The following is a 27,904-nucleotide window of genomic DNA, read 5'->3' on the forward strand; positions in this document are numbered from 1 at the left end:
AATGGGCTATAATTGAGCCAAAAATAAAGTACTGATATCTGCTACAACATAAACTGCAAAACAAGTAAGTGAAAGAAACCAGTCGCAAAAGGCCACATATTGTATGATTCTGTTAATATGAAGTGTCCACAACAGACAAACCTATAGAGACCAAAAATAGCTTAGTGGTTGCCTGAGGAGTGGGCGAGAGAGGGAGTGACTGTTAGTAGGTACCAGGCTTAGTTTTATGGTGATTCATATGTTCTAAGATTTGATTATAATGATGGGCACACAATTGTAAATATACTGCCAAGGAATTATATGCTTTAAGCCAGTAAATTACATCTTGACAAAGTTATTAAAACATAATCTAAATGTCTATCAGTGATGAGACCTGCCAAATAAAAACTATGGTAAATCCATGCAATAGGGAACTCCACAGCTATGGGAAAAAAAATAATAATAATAAAAATGAAAACTGATCATCCTATTTGTGAGAATATAAAACAATCTTTTTATATATATTTTATTTATTTATTTATTTTTTACAGAAAGGAAGGGAGAGAGATAGAGAGAGTCAGAAACATCGATGAGAGAGAAACATCAATCAGCTGCCTCCTGCACACTCCCTACTGGGTACATGCCCTTGACCAGAATCAAACCTGGAATCCTTGAGTCCACAGGCCTACGCTCTATCCACTGAGCCAAACCAGTTAGGGCAAAACAATCTCTTTTTAAAACTAAGTTAAGGGAGCAAAGTCCAGAATAATGTATTATATTTTACATTTGTGTAAAAATAAAAATAAAAAACAAATGGAATATTTCTTGCAAGACACATAAGAGTTTGATAACAGTTGTCTCTGGGGATGGAGCCTGGGGTTTGGGATCTAGATGTGAGGTTTTCTTTTCCGTATTCCCTCTTTTATTGAATGTTTGACTGTGTGTATATTTATTTGGTAACAAAATATTTTAAGTTCGGTACTTTTTCCTAAGGGAAAAAGAAAGTCTAAATCAATAAAGAAGGAAATGCCCTGCTGTGGCAATTTGCCCAGTGCTGTGGCCATGCCCAGGTGCTGACAGAGTAGAGCTGCTTTCAGACAGTTACCGTTTAACCAGGAAGAAGATGAATAAATAAATGAGTCATTTATGGGAATTTTAAAGAAAAGAACATTAGTATAAGAAAGCACGTGGGAGTGCTCTGTGCACAATGAAGAACAGCTCTCTGGACAGCATGAGGCTGCCGGGTGTTACTATGAGGGAGACGGCCAGCCAGCCACACTGCACTGAAAGCGCCCTGGCTCTTCAGAAGCCTGCTGTCCACGCAGTGGGCAGATGCGCAGAATTAGCATGTTGTGTCAGGCACAAGTGGCAGTTTAGAATAAAAAAGTTTAAGTTATTAAAAGTCTGAGTATCTCACTCCCTCTACGCATATGGGAGTACAGTGCCCTCAGAGGCTTATTAAAGGCCTGTTCATAGAGAACACAGTTCTAGGTTCTGGGATAATTCATAAGTAGATCGCCTGTTATATCCTGGGCAGGTGCACATATTATGTATGATTCTCAAAGTCATCCTATAAGCTAGGAATCAGTTGTGCCATCGTAACAGGCAGGGCATACAAAACCCAGGGAAGGGAAATAAATGTCCCGTGTCCTACAGCCAGTGCTGGATGAGATTAGGAGTCCAATCAGGTCTGAATGACACCAGCACATGTGGTAAGGTCTTCGCGAGACTCGGTCCTGAGGTGTGAGTGAGTGTGCTAGGGGTTCCATGGTGTGTGCACGTAGGTTGACTTACAAATCAGTGAACGTGGACTTCACCAGTTAGACTCCAGAAATGCCGTACAGCAGCTAGAGCTTTTCCCCATTTGGATGGGGAATAGTTACATGCCTCCCCAGGCCCAGAGAAACTAAAAGTCTGTATTCCGAGTTACCAGTTCAACGTCTAAATCCTGGGGCAGGCACATAGCAATTCCCAACGCATAAATAAATATATAAATGCCTTCAAAATATTTGAAGTCAGGGTAACTTGGTAATAATTTTATCCGCAGCCCTCCTTTCTGTGATCATATTTCCTGTTCACACAATGCTTCGGACTTCTCAGGATGCTTTCGTGTATATCAGCTCTTCTGATCCTTAGACTCCTGTGAAGTGACTGGAATCGTATTCCTGCCATTGGACAGGTGGAAAAACTAAATCATGTGAAGGTTAACTTATTTGCCAAAGACAGAAAGCCCGCTGGTGTAAAGTCCACGTTTTCTAATGCCTGGCCTAATTCCAAGGCATCCCAGCAGAACCAGAACTAGAAATGCCAGGCCCAGGGTCAGGGATTTATTGTAATCGAGGGCAATACGATGCAGTGTCTTTTGTGAAGGAATCAGAGACTAAAAAGGAAATGGAGCACCACAATTCCAAATGCTCCTTAGCGTTCTGGGACGTGAAGACTACAGGTACCTTCTTAGTCGAAAGTCATAAATGTCAGAATCTAGGGGATGCCTTTCCTGAATCCTCACAGACCTTTGTGTTTTAAGTGTTATGTAACAGCCCTGACCGGTTTGGCTCAGTGGATAGAGCGTCGGCTTGCGGACTCAAGGGTCCCAGGTTCGATTCTGGTCAAGTGCGTGTACCTTGGTTGCGGCCACATACCCAGTAAGGAGTGTGCAGGAGGCAGCTGATTGATGTTTCCCTCTCATCAATGTTTCTAATTCTCTATCCCTCTCCCTTCCTCTCTGTAAAAAATCAATAAAATATATTTTAAAAAAAATAAAAAAATAAAGTGTTATGTAACAATATCTAAAACCAGTATGTGCTTTGCAGAAAAATCTAAAGTGCAAAGCTTGTGAAATAATGCAATTTCCTTCTTCTATGAGGATACTAGCGCCTTTATTGTGTCTTCATTAATCATCCCTTCCCCTTCTCCCCATTCCTTCTTTTTCCTCAATTCTGTTTTTCTGTTTATAGAGTTTTAGATGCTGACAGAATGCCATCACTTCGGGGGGGGTCTGTGTTTGAGTGAATCCGGAATCACCCTCAGGGCAGGGCCAGATAACTCCTGGTACCGCTGACTCATAGAGGGCCCCTCCTAGCCGTTTCCTCCTCATAAAATGACCTTGGAGTTCCACCCATCCGGGTGTGCCTGAGCTGAGGCATATGGTTTGTGCAAAGCCTCTTCTGAGCTTCCAAACTTAAAGAGGATGAAAAGTTTGAACCAGAGACTGTTAACTTCCCAGATCCTTCAGAGCTTTTTTCGTGTCTGTAAGATTTTGCAATTTCTCTCCCCTCCATTCCCAACCCACCTCATTTTGTTTTTCTGTAGCCAGTATGAACTGTTCCCTAATTCAAGTACTGTGAGTTCTCTTTTGGTTTTTGCCATTAGTCTCATTTTTATTGTCGTTAAGAATTTTATTATTAAAATTATTACATCTGTTGTGGAAGTTCCAATGTTACAGCAAAACGTAAGTCAAGTTTCCACTTGACTTTTTTAGCAAAATACCCGGTTTCTCCCTGCAGGGGTTCAGAACAGGCCTCCCCAACATGTGCCACTTTGGCCTGTGAATTATTTTGAGCTGAAGGCAATTGAGACCCCGCAGGTGCACAAGAAACTTTGATCTCTCCGTTAAAGACTATAAACTAGGGGCCTCGCTCACAGTAAGTTAGAATCAGAAATGACTTTGTATGACCTATCCATAAGGCAGGGCAAACGTCTAATGATTGAACAACTGCTCTTCTTAGCGTCCTGTCAATGACTTTCCTCCCCTCGGAAGCCCCAAGGGGCCTCACCTCATCCTTAGCTCAGAATGTCACACAGACCTCAGTTACCTTTCCGTTTCGGAGCCTCTTGTGTCTGTGGAGTTCCATGCATACATATGTAATGAAACTTGCTTACCTTCTCTTGTTCATCTGTTTTGTGCCGATTTTATTAGAGCAGCTAAAAGGACTTTGAATGGTAGTGGAGAGCTTCTTCCTCCCCCACATCCTTCTCGAACTTTTAAGCTTCTGTTAAGTTCCTGGATCTGACTTGGGATGAGAGTGGGCATTAGGTGGCAAATTTACCTGATTAGCTACTGTCACAAAGTCATCCTGCACTGTCCAGGAGTCAAGTTCTGCCCACTGCTGTGGGGCCCATACCCCTACACAATTCTGTCATTTTTGAGGAAGGAGTGAGTACCAAGTGGTCTTTTCAGGTCCAGTATTTTACTTTATTATTATTATTATTATTATTATTATTATTATCATTATCATTTTTTAATCCTCACCCGAGGATATGTTTCCATTGATTTTTAGAAAGAGTGGAAGAGAGAGGGAAAGACAGATAGAAATATCGATGTGAGAGAAACACATTGATTTGGTTGCCTTCTGCATGAGCCCCAACCAGGGCCTGGAGGGGCCTGCAACCAAGGTACATGCCCTTGACCGGAATCAAATCCAGGACCCTTCGGTCTGCAGGCCAATGCTCTATCCACTGAGCCAAACCAGCTAGGGCAAAGGTCCAATATTTTTAAGACACAAGCAACACCACCTAAGCCTTGGAGGATAAGATCCATAAATAGATCTGTTTGGGGTATTACCTCTCAATTTTATATCTCCAATTCTGGATGCTAACTAAACTCTAAGCTTATTGTTTCCATTATTTTACTTACTTTATATCTTCTAAGTTCTTCAATGACTTTATTTCAAATTCCTCAATTCCATTCCTTGAGACTTTTTTTTTCCTGCCAGCTCACATCAGTCATTCATCTTTGGGGACCCATGTTCTACTAGCTCCTAAATGTCTACTTTCCTGCTATCTAGTTTCCAGAGTCAAATTATGATATATATTATAAAGTTGACATTCAAAACCCCCATATGTGTGAATATGTGCCTCAGAATTACTTTGCCTTCTCCAAAGCCAGTTCTGCTCTGCCTGAAACTGAAAAGTCTTATGAAATTCCACTAAGAGGAAAGGTACCCACTGGAAAAGCTGGGCTTACACTCAGATCCTAGGAGAGCATATTAACATGTTCGTTTGAACTTACCAATAATTTCCATTTCTTTGCTTTGAGGAGCAGTAGAACATGGCAGCGAGGCCAAAGACATTATAAGAAACTAGAGGCCCAGTGCACAGGTGGGGTGGCTGGCGAGCGGGGAGATAAGGGCGGTGGAAGGTTGGCTGCAGAGGGAGAGACCATGGAATGTTGGCTATGGGAGCACACTGACCACCAGGGGGCAGCTCCTGCATTGAGTATCTGCCCCCTGGTGGTCAGTGAGCATCATAGTGACCGGTCGACCAGTCATTCAGTCACTTAGGCTTTTATATATATAGATTGCCTAGGATTCAAATTCCGGTTGAGTTTGATCCCAACTTCTATCATTTACAAACTCCCTGAACTTGGATAGTTTTCTTAACTGTCAAATGGAAACAAACTAACAACATATACCCAAGATTACAAATGTGAAATGCCTAGAATTTTTTTTTTTTTTTTTGGTACCTGGCCAAAAAAAAAAAAAGTGATTACTTTATGTTATTATCATTAATATCATAAATTTCCTATAGATTTAAAGTTTCTGTTTCTTTTTTACTTATTTTGTTATAATCCACCCACTCTTTCCATCACAATATGTTAGATGTTTGCTTTTGAGAATTCCAATATTACTAATTACATGTCAGATTACTTAAAAAAAAAAAGTTCAGATTGAGATTTTAGAGCCAATCACTTTACAGTAATGGATGTCTACTTGTTTTTGTTCCCCTGAAAAACTAAGGTGCTTGTTCTTAGATTATTTTGTATGCATGCAAATATATTCCTGGTAGTATTTGAAAGTGACCACAGATTTTGAAAATCAAATGTTTCGCTGCTAAATGCTGGTGGAGCCTAGGAAGACTTTAGCACGTGTCTCCCAAGCTTCATGAGGAACAGGGCACGTAACAACTGGCTTAGAGCCTCATGAAACCAACCAGTCCCCCTCCTCCTCTCAGCCCTGCTTTCCTCTGGCTCTGCTGCGCTCTCAGGCACGCTCTCCCCTGCCTGTGGCCAGGTGGCTGCCCCCAGCTGCAGGGGGACCCCTGGGTTCCCAGTCCAGGGGAAAGGCAGGCATGCTCTTTCCAGGTAGCTGCAGTTATGACAGTGAGGGAAGGGAGAATAGAGGCAAACAGAGCAGTGGGGCCCACCTCAGAGGCCCACTCAGAAAATCTCTGTAAAGATGAGCAAGCATGTGGATTTGGGGGTTAAGTCAGTTTGTAGTGTTTCCAAGTCCCCAAACCACGTCTGTAATTTCTCGCCTCCAGCCCTTAGATTGCTCTCATCTGGTAACACCTCCTGCTTGTCAAGTGTTTTTGCATGAAAAGATGTCACAAGTGGCATATGTTCACAATGGTTCATAACATCCACTCACAGTTGCTTATTCTCTTTGTGTACAGCTTTTAAATCACTTCTGGATCTATCAAATCACATGATTTATAAATTAAAATAACAAGATACCATTCTCATCTGCCAAACCCAATAGGATGGTAAATATTTATTCCATAATGACAGAGGCATTTCAAATCAGCAAGTAATAGCTTATTAGATAAATGGGGCTGGGACATTTGGTAAATGATTTAAGAACAACAATAACAATAAAAACCATAAAAATAGATCCTGATCTCGGGCCTTACTCCAAAATAAATTACTAATAGTTTTAAAAAGTTCAATGTAAATAAATAAATACTAGAGAAGTTGAAGAAAAAAGAAGGTGAATAATTATATGTTCTCAGGGTGGGAAAGATCTTTCTAAATGTAATTCTAAATGATAGAAATTATATATAAAAGAATGTATTTGTTGATTTAGATGTAGAGAAAAGACATATATCAAAATATTGAACTTATGACAAAAATGAAATTGATACACTATTTCTAATAAAAATATCTTCAGTTAGGAATTTTTATAAACCTGATTTATAAGGGAACTAATTTTCTCTACCTCAACTCCCCCCAAACAGCTACCAAGTAGGTGAGCTCCTGCTGGGAGGATTGCGCCTGGCAGGAGTGTCCCGAGTCCAGAGGGCAGGGCCTGAGCAATCTCAGCGCTCCAAGAGGAGGACTGGGACAGTGAGGAGAGAGGGCGATATTCTTAATAATCACCACAAGTGAGGACCTTTGGAAAGAGGCGGAAATATCTGATAGGAATTAGGAAGCTTTTTGTATAATATGCCATTGCAAAGACTGCCATTGACCATTAAGGAAATTTACAGTTAAGTACTACATTTTCTTTAAAGGTTTTGAAGATTTTTAAGATTTGATTGTTTGTGGCAAGGTTTAGGGTTGTTTGTTTTGTTTTTAGTTTGTGTTTGTTTGTTTGTTTGTTTGTTTGTTATGGACAGGCAGAGGCAGGAGCCAAAGCAGTCAAATTATTCTCTTTAGTTGTCCATGTAAGAAGCAAAACAATTAAGATCCTTAATAAAGAGGTTTTTGTGAACCAATAAGGAAAAGCAAATACTATTTTTAAAATAGGCAAAGGATTTGAACAGATAATACAATTAAAAATGGTTACAGCCAAAACCGGTTTGGCTCAGTGGATAGAGCATCGGTCTGCGGACTGAAAGGTCCCAGGTTCGATTCCGGTCAAGGGCATGTACCTGGGTTGCGGGCACATCCCCGGTGGGGGATGTGCAGGAGGCGGCTGGTCGATGTTTCTCTCTCATCGATGTTTCTGACTCTCTATCTCTCTCCCTTCCTCTCTGTAAAAAATCAATAAAATATATTTAAAAAAAAAAAAAAAAATGGTTACAAAGATGAAAAAAATGACCTCACTAATGCTCAGACATGTGAAACTAAAACAAAATGTTTTTCAAGAGGCCACCCCCTTTGCCTTTCAAAAAATTGCCCCAAAGCAAGAAGGACATGAAATACAAACTCTTAGGAAAACCAGGCAATGTGTATAATTCCTAAGCATAAGATATGAAATCAGAAAGTGAATCAGGGACTGACAAAGAGGACGAGGGTCCAAGCCAAGGCTGGAGATACAGAGACAAGTGATTTGATTCATTATTTAGCCAATGGAAGCCAGACAGTTTTTAGAAATAACCAATGGTATGCTGGCAAATGTGGAACAAGTTCTCCAGGAAAAACCGTGTGTATGTGTGTTATGTCTACATACATACATGTAATAAATTGTATTGATATAAAGGATGATGTATAACACACAAAATACCGATAATAAAATATACAGTACTTTTCGTTGAAAATTCCATATAGCCCCATTGTTGATTTTTACATCTGTAGCCAACCTATGGTTGCAGTTAATGAAGGAGTGTAGCTTTAACTTGGATGTTGATTAATATTTTCACTTACATTAACAAGACAAATGTGAAACAACAAAGATATATGTCAGACCTTCACTCACTTTCCAGTGATTGAGTGACTACTTTGCTGAGTTGTGTAACAGTTTTCAAATCCTGGGAAAATGTTTTCCCAATGTTTTATCCCGTTCACAATGTAATATCTACAGAAGCAACACACATTTAAGTTTCATCTGCATGTGTTAATTAACTCCATGGGGGTGGGGATTCTTTTTGTTGTTATTGTTGTTGTTGTTGTTGTATCAATCCTTTATTTTTTTGTTTGTTTGTTTTTATTTTTTTAAATTTATTTATTATTTTTTTATTATTTTATTGCTTAAAGTATTGCAAAGGGTATTACATATGTGTCCTTTTTTTCCCCCCGCCCTTGACAATCCCCTGGCCTGGGGTGGGGATTCTTAAACAATATATAGGTGTACAAAGTTATCATGTTGTGCACATAAATATCTTAGAATTTTATTTGTCAACTAGGGGCCCGGTGCACGAAATTCGTGCACTGGGTGGGGGGGGGTGTCCCTCAGCCCAGCCTGCCCCCTCTCACATACTGGGAGCCCTCAGGCATTGACCCCCATCACCCTCCAATTGCAGGATCGGCCCCTTGCCCAGGCCTGACGCCTCTGACAGAGGTGTCAGGCCTGGGCAGGGGACCCTCATTTCCCCCCATCACTGGTTCTGCCCCCAGCCCAGGCCTCTCCGATTTCTGGCTCTGCCCCTTGCCCAGGCCTGATGCCTCAGCCAGAGGTGTAGACCCCCATCACCCTCTGATCACCTGATCGGCCCCTTGCCCAGGCCTGACGCCTCCGCCAGAGGTATCAGGCTTGGACAGGGGACCCCCATCTCCCCCCGATCACTGGCTCTGGCCCCCGCCCAGGCCTGAGGCCTCTGGCCCAGGAATCATGCCTGGGCAGGGGACCCCCATCTCCCTCTGATCGCTTACTCCACCCCCCGCCCAAGCCTGATGCCTCTGACCCAGGCTTCAGGCCTGGGCAAGGGGACCATCATATCCCCCCAATCCCCGGCTCACCCCCCGCCCAGGCCTGATGCCTCGGCCAGAGGAGTTGACCCTCATCACCCTCCGATCACCAATCACCGGATCGGCCCCTTGACCAGGCCTGAGGCCTCCGGCAGAGGTGTCAGACCTGGGCAGGGGACCCGCAGCTCCCCGCGGTTGCAGGCTCCGCCCCTGCCCAGGCCTAACGCCTCTGACTGAGGCGTCCGGCTCGGGCAGCGGGGACCCGCAGCTGCAGCGGCCCCGCGATCGTGGGCTCCGCTTTAGGCCCAGGCAAGGGACCCCTAGCTCCCGGGACTGCCAGCTTCGACCGTGTCCAGCTCCCATCGCTGGCTCCACCCGTACTTCCTGCTATCACTGGCCAGGGCGGCAAAGGCGCCTGATTCTCCACCTTTGCCCTGCCCCCCAGCCCTTAGCTCCCCCCTGGGTTTCTGATCACTGTCAGTGGCAGGGGGCTTCTTCCTGCTTTCCCTTTCACCTCCCTGCATTGTGCCTACATATGCAAATTAACCGCCATCTTGTTGGCAGTTAACTGCCAATCATAGTTGGCAGTTAATTTGCATATAGCCCTGATTAGCCAATGAAAAGGGTATCATTGTACACCAATTACCATTTTTCTCTTTTATTAGTGTAGATTATACCTCATTAAGGCTGAAAAAATAAAAGAAATGAGACTTTAGCCGTAACTAGTTTGGCTCAGTGGATAGAGCATCAGCCTGCGGACTGAAGGGTCCCAGGTTCGATTCCGGTCAAGGGCATGTACCTTGGTTGCAGGCACATCCCCAGTGGGGGGTGTGCAGGAGGCAGCTGATAGATGTTTCTCTCTCATCAATGTTTCTGACTCTCTATCCCTCTTCCTTCCTCTCTGTAAAAAAAATCAATAAAATATATCTTAAAAAAAAAAAAGAAATGAGACATTAAAAATGCCATGTCCCATAATACTTGGAATATTAGACTATTTAAAGCATTAATTCATTCAACTTAGGATGCATTTCTTACATTTTTATGTTTAAAATTCTCAATTCTGCATACTTGGAATAACCAGTTCTTGTATCTTGAAGACTTGTCTTAATTCATGGTATTGTTTGTTTTACTTCTTAGGTAACAGCAAAGGCCAAACACCTTACTCAACAGCTTCCCTACCACCACCTCCACCATCCCATCCGGCCAGCCAACCGCCATTGCCAGCTTCTCACCCAACACAACCGCCAGTCCCAAGCCTACCTCCCAGAAACATTAAACCTCCTTTAGATCTAAAGTAAGTAAAAGCTTATCTTGTCATTTCTTTGTCAGTCTCTTGCCATAGATTTCCCAAAGTGCTTGGCTGAATGCTGAGGGTTACGTGGTAAAATGCCGGGGACACCAAGGTGGACAGCTAACAGGGAAAAAGAATGTCTAAGCAGCTGCTCTCATACCCCCAGACCCTTGAGCAACTCTTGTTTACCTGCTTTTACAGTGGTTTTTTTCTCTTAAGCATTCATCGGAAGAAAATTTCTACTGCCTTTTTTTAAGTTCTGAAGCATTTTTCAGGTCAGCACCACCACCATCCTTTTCCCCATCACCATCACCAATACCAACACCATTATCACCATCAGCACCACCACTGCTACCATCTGTTACTGACAGCTTATGATGTGCTAGGCATTTTACATATATAATCCCTATAATTGTAATGAATTACTCGTGTTATCATCATTTCACAGATGAGGAAACAGAACGCTACAGAAGCTAAATAGCTTCTCCAAGGTCACACAAGGATAGAGCAGAAACCTGAGCCAATGTCAGTCTGAGTCCAAAGTAAAACAAGCTTTCTCTCATCATTCATTTTTCAAGCCGTTTTAAAAACCTAGGAAACTTTTATTCAAGCTTAAATTTTCTTAGAGGGCACATTTTAGAAATGTCAGAACTACATGGGTGGTTACACATGGGCTCTTTACTTGTGATTTACCAGAATAGCTGGTTGAGGAAAAAGCAAGTGGAAGATTGGAGTAGAATGAAATGTTGTGGGATTTTTTATTTGAAGTATTCAGACTGTGGCAAGCATGGATCTTAATGGCAAGTGAGGCTAGATCTTCTCGTTTTTCTAGAGAATTGCTTTCCATGATTCTCCTTTTCCACAAGTAAGTAATATTGAGCTGCAGTTTGTTTTTCCTTCACTTCAATCCCCTACCAGATGGATGTTCTTTGCACTTAAAGTCTTAATATTCATAATCTGTATAATAGAGTTTGTTAGTAATAATATCTGATTGACAGCTTTCTTTAAATGTTGATGATTACAATTTAGAGCAGGGGTTGGAAACATGCTAGTCATGGGTAGCCTCCACTATGTTTCACTTTATTATGCTTTGGGAAGATTCAAAAGCAGTCCCCAGAAGGCTTTAGAGCAGATAAGTGACTTTTATCTTCTCTAGGCCAATGACCTGTGTTCAGATGAACTGAATACCTTCCAAACGGTTAAGTTTATAAATTCTAACTTAAGTCTCTAAAACCCCATGATATCCAGCTACCAAATAAGAATGCAAGCCATCTGCCTACTAACATATAAATGCTAAATAAATATTAGTTTAATTAAAATAACTAATTAATATGTGTTCTTCGATACACCTGATTTCTGTGTAATTACTTTCCTTTCATATGTATCCATCCTGTGTCCTTTTCTTAATTTCTTTCCTACTTGGATAAATTAACCCACTTGATTTGAACTTAGTACTTTTGACTTTTATGATGTGACCCAACCCCAGCTTCTGGCTTCAGCCAGGCTTCTGGGTCCTGTGTAATTCCAGTGAGAGGTTGTATTAAATAGCTTGAGCATGAAATCCTGAACATTTACAAGACATGGAGACTGGTACATAATAGCTCGATCAAAGAAATGTGAAAAGGAGTATTTGGCACTATTCCTGCTTTCTGGGGGTCCCCAAGAGCCCCCATATGTGTGATGATTTACTGACAGGACTCACAGGGCTCACCACAGATAGTGCTGATGGCTCAGGTTTATCACAGCAGGACTGTGCTCTAGGGCTGGGAACAGACATGTTGAGAAGGTCCTTCAGCTATGAAAACGCAATGCACGTGTGATGCTGCTTCCCCAGAAAGCCTAGTAGAGACAGGTTTTGATTGAAAGCTGGTCATATAGGCACCTGCTACCTAGCAACTACCAAAATGCCAGACTTCTAAAAGAGGCAGCCGTTCATCCTAATCACAGTGTTCATATAGTCTAGACCAGTGGTCAGCAAACTGCGGCCCCTTGAGTATGGCTCTTCCACAAAATACCACATGCGGGTGCGCACGTACAGTGCAATTGAAACTTCGTGGCCACACTCAAGGGGCCAAAGAGCCACATGTGGGTCGCGAGCCGCAGTTTGTTGACCACTGGTCTAGACACAGCAAAGCACTCTTACAACTAGGCAGCTTTTCATATCAGTGGAGGGAATTCTTTAGAAGCTGTGTTTCCAGATACAAGCCAAGGGCCAACGTTGGTAGCAGATTATTCTAAAAATAGCAGTTGTGGGCCTGCTGTGCTAACCTACTCCCTGGAATCCATTATGATAGGGTGGGGAGTAAAATGTTGTAGAAGGAAGAAAGGATTTTAAAAACAGCCTGGTAACCTGTATGACTATATCGTAGGGATGCTGGTCAGTTTCCCAGCTTTGCAGGGAATTCTTGCAAAGTTGAAAAGGACCTACTGATCAGCCATGCTCTAGTTCTTATTTGATGAAAATAATAGCAAAAGCCACCAATTGTAATCAACTTTACCTTACCCCTATTTCCATCTTATTAAGGACTTCTAATTACAAAGTCTGATTCATCTAAGAGTTGCCAACTCCACAAAATACATACTCTCAGAAGAAAGATGGAGAGGAATAAAAGTCTTAGAGGTTATATTGCCTAGATCAACTACAGGGTGTCCCCACAAAATAGCTCAATTTTGAAAATGGAATATATGTTAATAAATACTGCCTTTATAATTTTTCAAAGTGTGTGTATCCATTTTTTGGGACACCCTATGTATTTGGAGCTTCTGAAAGTTAATTGTCAGATGGAGATAATAGAGGAAATGAAAGCTAAAGGACATCTATAATGTAATATTTTTATATAGTGAGAACTTCTAAGCTCTCATCAGAGAGCTCAAGTAAATTCCAAAATGAAGAAATATCTGGGTTAGAAACTTTCCCCCAAGTAGAGGAAGCTAGATAAGACACAAAGAGGAAATGAAAGCAAAATAGATCTTGATAGTCTGGCTCAAAAGTTTACATTTAATGTGAGAGGGAAACTTATGGAAAACTCTTTAAGTAAAATTTTCAAATATGAGTGTTTCTGTGCTTTTCTTCACACCACCACCCTTCAAAACACACACCTGGGTGTTCCCTGGTGCTCCCTCTGCTGGCCTGCGGATGCAATTCCTCCCCATCTCCAATCAGTGGCCACCCTGAGAGTCAAGAGCTAATAAATTATTTTGCATTCACTCAACAATTACTTTTAAGCCACTACTTTGTGCTTTTGTAGTAAGAGTTCAGGAAGTAGTGGATAAAACAAAGCAGGATATAGTATGTTAGGAAACACTGAATGCTGTGGGAGAAAATAGCGCAGGGTTGGGTGGTGTAATGCAAGGGTGGGAATGGGGACAGTGTGTTGCAACTTTCAACAGATGTGAGGGTGGCTCCCTCTTTGGAAGGTACACTTCAGACTCAACAGGGTGAGGGAGTTAGACGTGCACACACCTGTAGAAGAACAGTTCTAAGTGGAGAAGACAGAGCAAAGGCCTAGAATGTTCAAAGACTAGGAAGGAGGTAACAGGCTGGAGTAGAGCGAGGGAAATGAGACGGTAGGCGAATGTGGGAGCAGGGAGAGCAGTTAGGCAGATATCGCAGAAACGCAGGCAAGACATAGGGGGGCGTCTGACGAGGGTGGTGTGCAGATTCTGAATACATTTTGAAACAATTTGGATTCGGGATGTGAAAGGAAATGAGGATGGAAGATGGCTCCCAGGCTTTTGGCCTGAGCAACACTGAGGATGATGTCTCCATCAACTGAAATGGGAGAGGCTGCAGGGGAGCAAGTTTGGGGTGTGGAAGGTCAGGAGGGCATGGCTACGTGAAGCTGGAGGTGTCTCTTAAACATCCGAGTGGAGACGTGGAGGAGGCAATTGGGTATAAGAGTGATGAGTCTGAGAGATAGTTCTGGTGTAAAAATATACATTTGAGAGTCAGAGGCACATATTCCACACTTAAAGTCACAAGACTGTTCAGGTCGCTAAGGAAGTGAGGATAACTAGAGAGAAGGAACAAGCCCTGGGTCCTGGGAGAAGAAAAATCAGGAAGGGAGAATAGAAAGGAACAACCAATAAAGCACAAAACAAACAAAAAACAAAAAACACACACCAAGAAACAAGGTAGTGTTCCCCAGGAGGAAGCAGTGACCGACTGTGTCTAAGGCTGCGAGGGCCCGTAGGCGAGCGCTAGGCAGGTCAGTGTGGGTGGAAGTCTCAGGAGTAGTGGGGACACGGGCCTCATTAAAGCGGCAATGGGGGGATAAGGACAAGTATGTAACACCTTAATCAATAAAGAAAGAAAAAAATGGCTTTAAAAGAACAAGAAAGGAAAGCAACTGGAAAACTCAAGTATAGACAGCGCATTAAAAAAAGAGGGAAGCAAAGAAATGGGGCAGTAACTAGTGAGAAAACGGAATTAAGACTTGCACTTTTTTTTTTAAGATGGAAGAAATAAAAGCCCTGGCTGGTGGGCTCAATGGTTAGAGCGTCGGCCCGCCCACCGAAGGGTTGCAGGTTCGATTCTGATCAAGAGCACGTACCTGGGTTGCAGGTTTGATCTCTGGTCCTTGTAGGTCAGAGCACTTTGGGAGGCAACCAATCAATATGTCTCTCTCACATTGATGTTTCTCTCTCCTCTCTCTCTCTTCCCCCTCCCCCCCTCCCCACTATTTTTTCTAAAAATCAATAGAAAAAATATCATCAGGTGAGGATTAACCAAAATAAAAGAAAGAACAGTGTTTGTATACTAATGAGAACGATCCCGTGAAGAGGGGAGATAATAATGGCAACGAAAGGGAAGCATTCCTGGGACCAGGGACTAGAGCAAGTGGGGCTGGTGCTCGGTTGCGGGTGCGGGTGCGGGACCGGCTTTCCAGGGAAAGAACGGACTAGTGAGGCTTACGGGGGTGGGGTCTGCACTGCCCAGGGCAAGGAGACACCTCTCTCCCTCGGATCCAGGAAGGGTTTCAGGAGACAGGGTGGCCTTTCTCGCCTGCCCGCTCCCCAGAAGTCACTTGTGATTATTTCACTCAGGTCAGGGTGCCACAAGAGTGGAAGAGATTGGAGGCAGGTGAAAATTAGAAAGAATAAATAGCTTTAAAAACAAAGTCGTGGAGGCCAAAGTTATATCGCATTTTAAATTGTATTGTCTCCCCACCTAGTGGTCAGAACTCAGCTAGCTGTATTTTCGGCTGTTTTCCCCAGACAACGAGGGGAACTAAAGAGCATCTTTCTCATGCTCAGTGTTCAACAGCTTTAGTGTAACGCGCTTTTTGTGCTATTTTACATTTTCAATGATAGTTTTCACAGTATGTCTAATTGTCCATGTGAAAACAGAACCAATGGTTGAATATTTTAGTATACAAAGCACATTGCATGGTTATTAATAGTAATGAGACAGGAAAAGTGAGGTAAGAAGAAATAACAAATAACGGGAAGTGACCGAGGTTGGAAAAGGAAAGGTTACACAGTTCTTTTCCTAAGGTCATCATAGTCGGTGTAAGGTTTGGTTTGGGTTTCTTTGGGGGGCGGGGGGGGGCTCTAAAATTGGAGGAAAAGTAAGAATTTGCTATTAGAACCTTTTTGTTCATTACAAATGCTTTCAATTCTTCCGGATCGGAGAGTTGACGCATTAGTCATGCACTGCCATTGGCTCACCTGACTTCATCAGTGTGAGAGAGACATTGTTTTGTTTTGTTTTGTTTTTTGGGGGGGTGGGTTACAGAATGTATTTTCTTAAGAGAGTTCATACCCAAGAGCTGCTATTTTATCAGTGAAGTAAGAAACAAGGTCACCTGACTTTAGGGGAGAAGGAGAGGAAAGTGGTGAAATGCCATTGACCTAGATGCAAGAGAGGGTTGACTAGAAAGAAAGGGTAATTAGATTATAGAATAGTGCAGAGGGTACAGTCGAGATCAAATGTCAATTATTTGTAATATACAGAATCGATAAAGTGGCGATTTTCTCCAACTATGCTAATCAACTGGAGAATAAAAATAGAAAATTTAGATGTTCCATAAATAATTAGGGATTTACCAAGCCCAGGCATTAATAACTGTGTAGAGCAGTTGGAGTGAAGTGGTTTGAAATGAAGCACCTTGGAGTCCAAGCCACAAATGAGGGGAGTAAGTTTGGAAAAGAAAAAGGAGTCAAAGATTAGAACTAGCCCTAGCTGGTTTGATTCAGTGGATGGAGCGACAGCCTGCGGACTGAAGGGTCCCAGGTTTGATTCCGGTCAAGGACATGTGCCCGGATTGCAGGCTCGATGCCCAGTAGGGGGCGTGTAGGAGGCAGCCGATCTGTGATTCCCATCATTGGTGTTTCTCTCTCTCTCTCTCTCTCTCTCTCTCTCTCTCTCTCTCTCGCTCTCTCTCTCCCTTTCTCTCTGAAATCAATAAAAATACATTTAAAGGGGGAGGGGAGTTAAGAGATCAACCGAAGTACTTGTATGCATGCATATAAGCATAACCAATGGACACAAGACACTTTGGGGGGTAGGGGAGGCCGGGGGAAGGTCAAGGGGAGAAAAAAAAGGAGACATATGTAATACTCTTTGTAATACTTTAAGCAATAAAATAAAATACATTTAAAATTTTTTAAAAAAAGATTAGAACTAAATCTCCTGGGGTTTTTTTTCTTTTTTTTTTTTTTACTTTTATTTATTTATTTATTGACTTTTAATTTCTTTATTGATTAAGGTATTACATATGTGTCCTTATCCCCCCATTAGTCCCCCACTCATGCCCTCACCCCCCTGTTGTCTATGTCCATTGGTTAGGCTTATATGCATGCATACAAGTCCTTTGGTTTCTCCTGGGTTTCTATACCATAAACCAAGCAAATGCCTTCAGAATCCCAGAATTGAATGATTGACATAGTGCTGTTTTAACAAAACAAAAAAACCTGTTGCTGCCCTGAAGCAATGGACTCACTGTATGTGCTCACTGTGGACGGACAGTTCTGTGCTCAGGCTCCGGATGCTCCATTTCTTGGCAACACTTGTAGCATAGATATAGGGCTAAGCCTATTCTAGTGTCTTCTGACGTTTTTCATCAGAGCAGACATTAAAGAGAAAAGAATTAAAAGAGAATGATTTTCATTTTTTCTTATTTTTTACTGTAAGGTGAGCATCGACTGGTTCTATTTTCACTTTTTCTTCTTTGTTGTTTCCAGAAGCCCTGTCAATGAAGACAATCAAGATGGTGCCATGCACTTTGATGGTAAGGGGTAAAAGGGAGTTTTATTTATCCTTCTGTTACCTCATATTACAGAAGTTAAAGTTAATCCTTCTCATAGGGTTCTTCATGGGGCATCATCATTATCATTGATCCATGCAAGTCCCTTCTCTGGTTTTATTGATTTATTCATTTTATCACCATGACCACTCTCTCTCCTCTCTTCCCCTTACCAGAGGCAAATAGTCTAAATGTATTTAATGTGTATGTGTCCATATATATTCTTTGCATTCTGTTGTATGTGTATATATATTTCAATTTACATGAATACTATGTTAGAGCTCACTTTGATCTCTTTTGTTTTCACTCAACATCATGTGTTTTGGAAGACCCGTCCATGCTGCTATATGAACTATATTTAATTCATTGGTGTTAACTACTGCATACATTCTCTATGTATGTGCCCCATGGTATGCATGTTAAGTACTCTATGGTAGGCATCCTATGCATTCACATTTTTATATATATATATTTTATTGATTTTTCACAGAGAGGAAGGGAGAGAGACAGAGAGCCAGAAACATTGATGAGAGAGAGAAACATCGACCAGCTGCCTCCTGCACATCTCCCACTGGGGATGTACCCACAACCCAGGTACATGCCCTTGACCAGGATCGAACCTGGGACCCTCCAGTCCGCAGGCTGACGCTCTATCCTCTGAGCCAAACCAGTTTCGGCTGCATTCACATTTTACATTTTATTCCAACTCACTAGTACAACAAATAATAATTCTGTGCACCTCCTTGCCGCCATTTGGACCTCTGAGAGATTCTTTATGGAGATAGACTTACCCAGCAGGGGCATGGCTGCTCCGAAGCTGTGGTGTGTTCGTTTTGACTGAGGGGAAGCCGAGGGCTCTCCAGGAGCTCTGCCTCTGTGTACGCTCCCATCAGCGGGGCAGGGAGGTTCCAAGATGCCTACCTTTCACCAGCACATGGTATTATTCAGCTTTCCAATTGCTTCCCGTCTTACGTGTTTAAAATGGTACCTCATTTGCCTACCTCTGCTTACTGTTGATCTGAGTACTTCACTTGTTCATGAGCCTTTGTGTTTCCTCTTCCGGAAGTTGCCAGTTTATATCCTTTGATCAATTTTTTGGGGGGTTGTTGTCCTTTTCTGGTTGACACGTAGGAGGAATTTCTTGTATTCCAGATATTAATCCCATGTGAGTTGCAGAGATTGCAAATACCTTCTCTCATTCTGTTCATTGTCTATTAACCTAGCCCAGGCTGTCCTTCACTGAACATATTAACTGTTAATACAATAAAAATTATTTTTACCTTATAATTTAAGCTTTATAAGTTTTATTGAAGAAGTCCTATCTCTAGGGGGAAAAATTATCTTGTTTAAAAAAATCTAATTAACTTGATTTGTTTGATAATGAAAGCAAATCACTGGGAACAAGTAAGTCAAAAAGGGAAAACTAGTTGTGAGTTTCTGATAATACCTTTATTCCAGAGATGCCCCATAGTAAATGTGCGTGCCTTTCATAAAGAGAATGAAGGGTGTCTTCATTATCTTATGAAAGCCAATGAAATGATTTTATAATTAAATGACAAGTATCAAAAAGCCATGATAAGGATCTAAACCACATATTCTATTTTGTACTTCTATGTCTTTGATAAAACATACTAGTAAGTTTTGTTAGATTATGAACTATCTGGAATATTATATTACATCTAATCCTGTATTAAAGTGCTTCTTAATTACAGTATGTTAAATTTCATTCTTTTTTTTTAACCCCTTTAGGTGCTGGAAATCTAGATGAGGTCAGTTTTTTTCCTTCTCATATTATATTGCTGGAACTAGAATATTTAATAATCATTGCGATTCATTTTTTATTAGTAAAAACTAACAAATGAAAATTCTTACGAGTAAAGATATTTTTCCCATTTATGATCTTAGTTTATCTAAAATGCTTGAGACATTAAGTACCAATTGTTACTCTGACTCATAGGAATTATATTTTATTGATTTTTTACAGAGAGGAAGGGAGAGAGATAGTTAGAAACATCGATCAGCTGCCTCCTGCACACCCCCTACTGGGGATGTGCCCGCAACCCAGGTACATGCCCTTGCCCGGAATCAAACCTGGGACCCTTCAGTCCGCAGGCCGACGCTCTATCCACTGAGCCAAACCGGTTTCGGCGACTCATAGGAATTCTTAACATAAACTTAAGTCTGGCTACACATCTGAATTATATAGCAGGAGATAAAATGAATTCTTCTGGGGTTTACTTTCATGGTCTATCTCTAAAAAGGAAAACAAATATTTTAAATAAGTCAAATATACATACACTTAAATTTATGTTTGTTTTGCTAAGTGCTTGATCTGTGAAAATGTGTGTATGCCCCCCTTTTTAATAACTAAGCTTAATTATTATTATTCATGTTTTCTTGACAGGAAGAAAGTGATGGAGAAACATATGAAGACATGTATGAGTTGCATTTTTTACCATGATATTTTTCTTCTAAGATGAATAGAATGATTTGTAGGTGGGAGAATGGATGGATATGCAGCACTAGGTGGGGAAAGCTTTTTTATTCAAATGACTGACATATAATGGTAACCTTTATTTTAATACAAAGGACTAAAGAGTCTTTATTGCCTGAAGATTTCACAGAGAATTCTGTTAAAACGCTGCTGCATGAGAGACTCGAATATTTTTTAATATAATTTTATTGATGAAGAGAGGGATGGGAGAGAGAGAAACATCAATGATGAGAGAGAATCATTTATCTGCTGCTTCCTGCACGCCCCCTACTGGGGATCAAGCCTGCAACCCAGGCATGTCCCCTGACCAGGAATCAAGCTGTGACCTCCTGGTTCATAGGTCGATGCTCAACCACTGAGCCACATAGGCGGGAAGAGAGACCAGAATCTTGCCAGTCTAGATAGACCCCATGTGTGTGCTCTTGTACCTGTGAGTGCATGGACAAGAGAAGGGGGGGCGAGGGGAGAGACATTCCGACAAGGAGTAAGAGCACCTTTATAAACAGTCTCTTCCCTTGTTGCACAAGCTGTAGGGAAAGCAGAGCCTTTGGGAGGAGTCCTCTCTGTGTGCCTCCTGCGGGCTTTAAGAACAATCACGCATCCAGGAATGTTGACCCCCTCCGCTCCCCCTTGGCTTTTTACCTTCATGTGACTTCAGATACTATCATCTGTGTGGATAGAAAGCCCTCTGGATAGTGAGCCTTATCACATCAATGCCTGCAGCTGTTGAAACAACCTAACAATGTTTATCCACAGAGAAGCATCCAAAGAACGAGAGAAGAAAAGGGAAAAGGAGGAAAAGAAGAGATTGGAGCAGGAGAAAAAGGAACAGAAGGAGAGAGAAAAGAAAGAACAAGAGATAAAGAAGAAGTTTAAAGTAAGAGTGTGCTTGCTGACAGGTAGAAAAGAGGAACCTCTTTTTATAATTTGCACACAAAAGGGGCACCTGTCTTGAAACCTTAGATGGCTGGAGAATTAGTTGTTTTCTAAGGAGTAATTCTCCTCACAACAGACTTGTTTTTGTCCAATATGTTCCTATCCCATGTAATATGACAAAATTCAAATAAAATATGGTGGCTTATACTTAGTGGGCACCCAGGAAATCTGTTGACTGAGTGAATGAATACTCAGTTACTCAAACCCATTGTGGCTCTCCTCCTTACATACTCCATGTTAACCTACTTATGCTATGAGCTTGGGACCACACACATCTCTGGGGCATGTATTATAGTGGTGCAAGGGACACAAGTGTCTCCAGATGAAGACATCTGGAGACACTTGTCTTAGAATAAAGTTCCTATGAGCTACTCTAGCTGCCAATGTCTAGACCTGCCTTGGTTTTAAGCATATGTACACATTGACTTCTGATACCTGCTGTTTCTCAGCCCTCTTCATCTACCTGGATGTCTGACCTCTGTCTCCTCTGATCTCTGATTCTGATGTGTGACACCTATTACTACCACTAACACTATATTGCCTGCTCTCTTCTCTTGGCTACGCCATCTTGGATGCCATGGCCCATCTGGTGTGGGTCTGGTACATCAGTTATATGTTAGGGTGAGTTACAAAATTATTCTTTACTTTATAAAGGATTCATATAGTTTTCTATAAACATTGAATTCCTCCAAAATAGTTACTACATAGTTTGAGCTGTAAAAATTTTATTCATATATAACTTCTCAGTATATTTATTATATTAAAACTAAACTTTGACAATATGGTGCAGGGAAAATGTAAAGCTTAGTCAGTTGAGGAGATGTAGATTCAAATTCCAGCTATCCATGTTTGTTGGGGAATTAAATAACTTAGTGCACATAAAGCACTGTATCTATTATAAATTCTCATTAAGTTTTTAAAAATCTTACTATAGGTAAGTAAAATTAGGATTACAATGTGAATAGTAAAACATTTTACTCTTCCAGAATGTATGGCTCCAACATTTATATTTTTGAAGTGGAATATATGAAAAATTAATTTCTTAAATGAAAGTCTTCCCAACACACAAAGAGAGAGTTTATAGTTTTAAAGGAATTATGTGAAGTTTTTCCTGTGTTTCTTTTGGAGAAATCAGTTTTGCATTGCTTCATTCATTCATCCAAATAACATTTTTAGTAAGAAAAATATAGTGTGTGGGAATCATACCACTAAATATGAACTCAAACGTTTCTTAAGACTAGGACTTCACAAGCTATATTCCTCCCAAAATCTTAATGGCTGTCAAAAATAAATAAATTAAATAACAGTAAGAACGGCTCCATAATACCATATTTCCTTAATTCTAAGACACAAAATATTTTGCATTTTGAAATTCTGAAGTTAGGATGCATCTTAACATTAGTGGCACATCATAATTTAAGTTAAGCTGTTTATCTCAGGGATACATAATGATTTGTCTCACAATTCATAGCATCATAAGTTCAATAAAATAAGGCAAAAGTCACAATGCATATTGGCATATCAAAAGATCCAAGAAATTCTGTTTTAGAAGATAGCAATTTAAGATTAGAAAATTAAATTTTTAGGATTTGTGGTCTAAACTAGATGATTCCTCTGATGTCAAGAAACCACTGTACTAATCAGGATATTAATTTTCAAAACCTCATAACATTTATTTGCTGGGTTTTTTTTATTTACAAAGCTATTTCTAAAATGTTATTTTGTTTATGGCAGGTAATGTCTACTCCATGTTCATACACAGACAATATCACAAGCTTAGGGGAAAAAAGGAATGAATGAAATTGCTTTTCCCACGAGTACACCCCACCACCACCACCATCACCTACCCCTCCCTTAGCTGTTCTAGGCCTTCTAGAACCATCGGAATAACTTCACAATGCAGTGTGAGAAGAAACCTTCCCGTACCAGGCAGACTACCCGAATATCCCATAAAACCACAGAGCACCCAGAATGGATTGTCGTACATAAGTGGTATTCGGTTATCAGTGGCTTCCTTTGCAAGCCCTTTGCAGAGTTGCTAAGGTCCACAGACCTCCACTCTCTCCGGGACCCCAAGCACATGCACCTGCTCTTCGCTGGTCCTGTCTGACCCCTGGGAATTTCCCCTCACTGCTCCTATAAGAGCATCCCAGGAATGACATTCCCCCTCCATTTCTAGTTTAAACTTGTAGCTCTTGGAAACAGGCAGGTTGGCAAGCTGTGGACATACTGGCTTTCAAACTGCATTCCTTAAAGATTCTCTGAATAGCAAAGAAGCCTGTTGTGATTGTTTCCCTTTCCTCTTTGCAGCTAACCGGCCCCATTGAAGTCATCCATCAAGCCAGAGCTTGCTGTGATGTCAAAGGGGGCAAGAATGAGCTGAGCTTCAAGCAAGGCGAGCCTATTGAAATAATTCGCATCACGGACAACCCGGAGGGGAAGTGGTTGGGCAGAACCACCAGGGGGTCATGTGAGTGCACATTGTCCTATGACTTCAGATTGTCCTCTTTTGGAGCCAAAAATGAGAAACGCGCAAATGTTTCCAGAACTACTCATAGCCATTGAGTTAGAAGTTTTGTTCTGGGTGGACAAGGATAGGAAGATTTAAAATGACACGTCATCTGTGTTATCTTTCAGTGGGGAACAATGTAAGTGTTTCTATGACTCCAGGGAGGAAAAGAGAGCATTAGGCTCCTCGGTGATGTTAAAAGGGGGGAAAAAAGAGAGAGAGTGAGTCATGTGAATCACTTTGGAATGTTGAAAACAGACTCTAGGCTTACTCCGAACCACAGCAGCATAAAACTTGGACAAGGTACAGTAAAACATGTGTCTACATGGGAAGTCTATGAATCAGAATTGCAAGCAAAGAAACCAGGGGCCACTTTAAAGAGCAAATGTGCGGTTGATATTTTATTCATAACTTTAAGCTATTTAAGCTGCAGTCGCCTGAACATACATCATTCCCCTTTCGGTAGATGGCTACATTAAAACGACTGCTGTGCAGATTGACTATGATTCCTTGAGACGAAAGAAAAACTCTCTGGGTCCTCTTTCATCGAGACCCACTGAAGATGACCAAGAAGTGTATGATGATGTGGCAGAGCAAGATGAGGCTAGCAGGTATGTGCAAAGCTACACAGCTCAGGCTGTCTCCTCGCCAGGGATTATGGATTTTAAGGCCCTTCTGTATTTTACCTTCCATGTTTCCTACTGCTCTCTACCACTAAACTGAATGACCGTGTACAGGAAGTTCAATATGGGTGCAAGGCCATTTGAAACTCCAGATGGTTTTGTTTCACTCTTTGGTTATATGTATCAAATACTCCTTGAAAAATAATGAGCCATTTGTCTGATCTTGACAAATAGGTCACTGTTCCAACATGCTGTTCTATAATATTCATTTGACCTTAGGGATATGTTGCCTAAAATAAATATGATTTTGTAAAATATAAGGCATGAAATATAACACTTTGTTCTAAGAAATATAAAATTTTTATTCTGAAATCTTTGAGCCTAAATATAGTTGTTGTTCTTATTTGAACATATAACGGAAAATAAGTGAATGCTTTTTATTATAACTCTACTTCACTCTTTCAAAGTACAAAAGTAGCCCAGTTGGTGTGGCTCAGTGGTTGAGCATCCGCCTATGAACCAGGAGGTCATGGTTCAATTCCAGGTCAGGATATGTCCCAGGGTTGTGGGTTCAGTCCCCAGTAGGGGGCATGTAGAAGCCAGTCAATAATTCTTTCTCATCATTGATGTTTCTATTTCTCTCTCTCCTTTCCTCTCTGAAATCAATAAAAATATATTTAAAAGTATAAAAGTAAAAACTCCATTCCCTATGATCCCTGTGTATCAACTAAGGGGCCAACTTTCCATTGCCCATTCATTCCACCAGATTAGGATGAAGTTCCCACACACAAATCCTGGGAACACCTTCCCACAGCAGAGGAACCGAACAAGACATGGAGGAGCCAAGAGGAGAGAGGAGACAACTCTTCCCATGTCCCTTTTCTTCTCTTCTTTCCCCTCTCAGGCTTCCGTTTCCTTTTTCCATGCCTCCTCCTGTGTCTCTTCTCCCTAGCTCCGATCTTCCTCGTCCATTCTTCTCCTTCTTGCTCTTCCATTCCCCCTCTCCTTTCATTCCTTCTTTCCTCCAGTGTCTCCCCTTCTGGTAAAATCATAATCTCCTCAAGTTGAAGGGAAAGAAGGACAATGTCCACCCCAGCAATAAAACCCTCGTTTTCCTAGGCCCACATTGTGGCCTTGGGAATCCGCCACTGTGGTCCCCAAGCACGTGATCTGTGCTAGATCTTCTCTCTGGTAAAAATGTGTGCTTTCTTCATCACTCAGATTTCAAAGAAAAAAATGTTTTAATCACCAACCATTAAAAAGAATTAAAACTATCAAAAATAGTAACATACTTTCAAGACACATGAAGAATTGAATTTCCCTCTTGTGGTCTTCCACTCTTGGTGTTAATGAAATTTGTTGTGTTTCTTTCTGGCAGTTTGATCTAAAATGAATTATAGCCTGCAATGCCTCTTACCATGTTATGCCCATAACTTATGCAACATACATCAAAAAATGCAACATGCGCACTGGTATTTACAGATCATGAATTAGCTTTAGTCATCAGAAACCCATTAACCTAGTTTGGGAGTCAGTAAATGTCAGTTTCAAGGTCAGTTAAAGTTCTACATAGTCACAGTCTGAAATTTATAGAATTTTTGGACATACATCTTCTACCTATATTAGCATGTTATAATATATTTATCTTTTAGTTATTTTTTCAAAATCACATTTCTCTTGTTTTGGGGCTGAAGAACCGCATCGAATTAATAAATACGTGTGTACAGTGATGCACATACTCAAGAAAAAATAATCCACAAAAAAGAAGGGTATTTTTTAAATTGAACATTCTTTAACCATACTAGGTGACTAATCCCCAAACATTACTACCTTCTCCATCTCATCAAGTCCCTACATCCCACAACTCTAAAAGACACGCTCCAGTTAGTAGACATGTAGCAGAGAATCTTCTGTGTAATAAAATGGAACTGGAGGTATGGTTTTAATGCTCCATGTTAAGCAAGTATAGAACCACAATATTTCCTAGCCTCCATTCCTCTCGTGCATGCTTAATAACAAAATGAAAGAAGAGACATAATTTCTACACAAGTTTTGTTTTTGAAACTACAGCTGCTGCTGGCAGGGATCTCATAACAGAACATGCTTTGTCCCTAGAACAAGAAAAGATGCTGACGATAGCCTAGCCAGCAGCTTGTCCTGGCAAGAATAGGAGACAGCCTCCTCCTCTCCTCCCTCCTCCAGTGCCTCCTGGTCCCTTGCACTCTTTACTCTTTCCTGATCCCTCCAGGAGAGCTGACTGTACACTACAACCTCTCTGAGCAGACACAGGCTTAAAGGCACAGGTCCTGACAGCTGTCCTTCTCTTTTTCTTCTCATTTAAGACAATTTCTGGAATAAATATGAAAATTGAAAGAAAGGAAATTACAAATGCAAATTCCAATCCTCCATCACATAGCAAAATTTTTCTATGTATGTTTCCCTACCTTTTTCCTTCCATTTGTTCTTTTTCTCTTTCCTTCTCTTTTCTCACACTCTCCCTCTCCTTGCCTCTCTTTCATCTGTTAAATGTTTTGTATTCTAAATAGTGGTTTGAGAAAGCTAAAGAATTGCTCTAGGCATGGGCCGGGGTGGCTCAGTTGGTTGAGCATGAACCCATGCACAGGGAGGTTGCCAGTTAAATTTCCCATCAAGGCACGTGCCAGGCTTGCAGGCTTGATCTCCAGTAGCGGGTGTGTGGGGTATCTTAGATAGATGTTTCTCATTGATGATTCTATCACTCCCTTCCTCTATCCCTAAAATTAATAAAAACAGAATTGCTCTAGGGATTAAATAATGTGTGGCAGCTTTGCCCCTGACTCTGATAACCTGGTTCTTTGGGAGTTAAGTATCAGAATTTCCAAGATGGGCCATATCTGCCATGAGTGTCAGCCAACCAGATTGTAACTCTTCACATAATTCTAACTCTCTGCTTTATGCTCAAAAGCAAGTGTCAGAGAATATGAGTGTGAAAATAGTTGTAAGAGGATACTTAAACTTCATCAAAAGTTAATTCCTTGCTTACATAGTAAAACATTTATAGAGTGATTTTCTATAAAGTTCCATCAGCAAGACATTTTTATTTCTACATTAACCATAGATTTGCATCAGACCAATTTCTCTAATCTGCCTTTAAGGTTGAGGAAGCAGATATGAGTGTATAATGATACTGTCTGGTTATAATATCAGACTGATAGCTGTTGTGGGTAGATTAACCAATGGGTCAACATGGCGGTCCAGGGAGCGCAGCCAGAACAACGTTCTCCAGGAACGCAGGATGATGAGTGCCGGGAGCCGGTCCATCCTTGCTGTTTCAAGGGACCTGGCATATATGGCATACGGTTCTTAATATGTTTGCTCACTGCCGGGAGCCGGTCCATCCTTGCTGTTTTAAGGGACCTGGCATATATGGCATACGGTCCTAAATATGTTTGCTCACCTTCTTGGCGCTGTGTTTTAACCAAGGTCACCTCTCCGAGAAAGGTTGAATCCCCAGGTAGGGATTTTCCCCTGAAGTTAGGGAGGGAATAAAACCCCCTCAA

At 41.3% G+C, this 27,904-nt stretch overlaps 1 protein-coding gene across 3 annotated transcripts in view; it reads left to right on the forward strand.

Annotated features, from left to right (window-relative positions):
• Nucleotides 1-27,904, forward strand: part of FYB1 (FYN binding protein 1) — a 150,848-nt gene that overhangs the window by 87,725 nt on the left and 35,219 nt on the right. For all 3 annotated transcript variants that reach the window (XM_059694893.1, XM_059694891.1, XM_059694894.1), the window contains exons 3-9: nt 10,403-10,559; nt 17,742-17,788; nt 19,553-19,572; nt 20,208-20,239; nt 21,054-21,174; nt 23,544-23,703; nt 24,209-24,353. In XM_059694893.1, the coding sequence (XP_059550876.1) occupies nt 10,403-10,559; nt 17,742-17,788; nt 19,553-19,572; nt 20,208-20,239; nt 21,054-21,174; nt 23,544-23,703; nt 24,209-24,353 (682 nt within the window). The remainder of the gene's footprint in view (nt 1-10,402; nt 10,560-17,741; nt 17,789-19,552; nt 19,573-20,207; nt 20,240-21,053; nt 21,175-23,543; nt 23,704-24,208; nt 24,354-27,904) is intronic.

The sequence above is a fragment of the Myotis daubentonii genome, chromosome 4 (genome assembly GCF_963259705.1).
Source record: "Myotis daubentonii chromosome 4, mMyoDau2.1, whole genome shotgun sequence".
Taxonomy (NCBI): Eukaryota; Metazoa; Chordata; class Mammalia; order Chiroptera; family Vespertilionidae; genus Myotis; species Myotis daubentonii.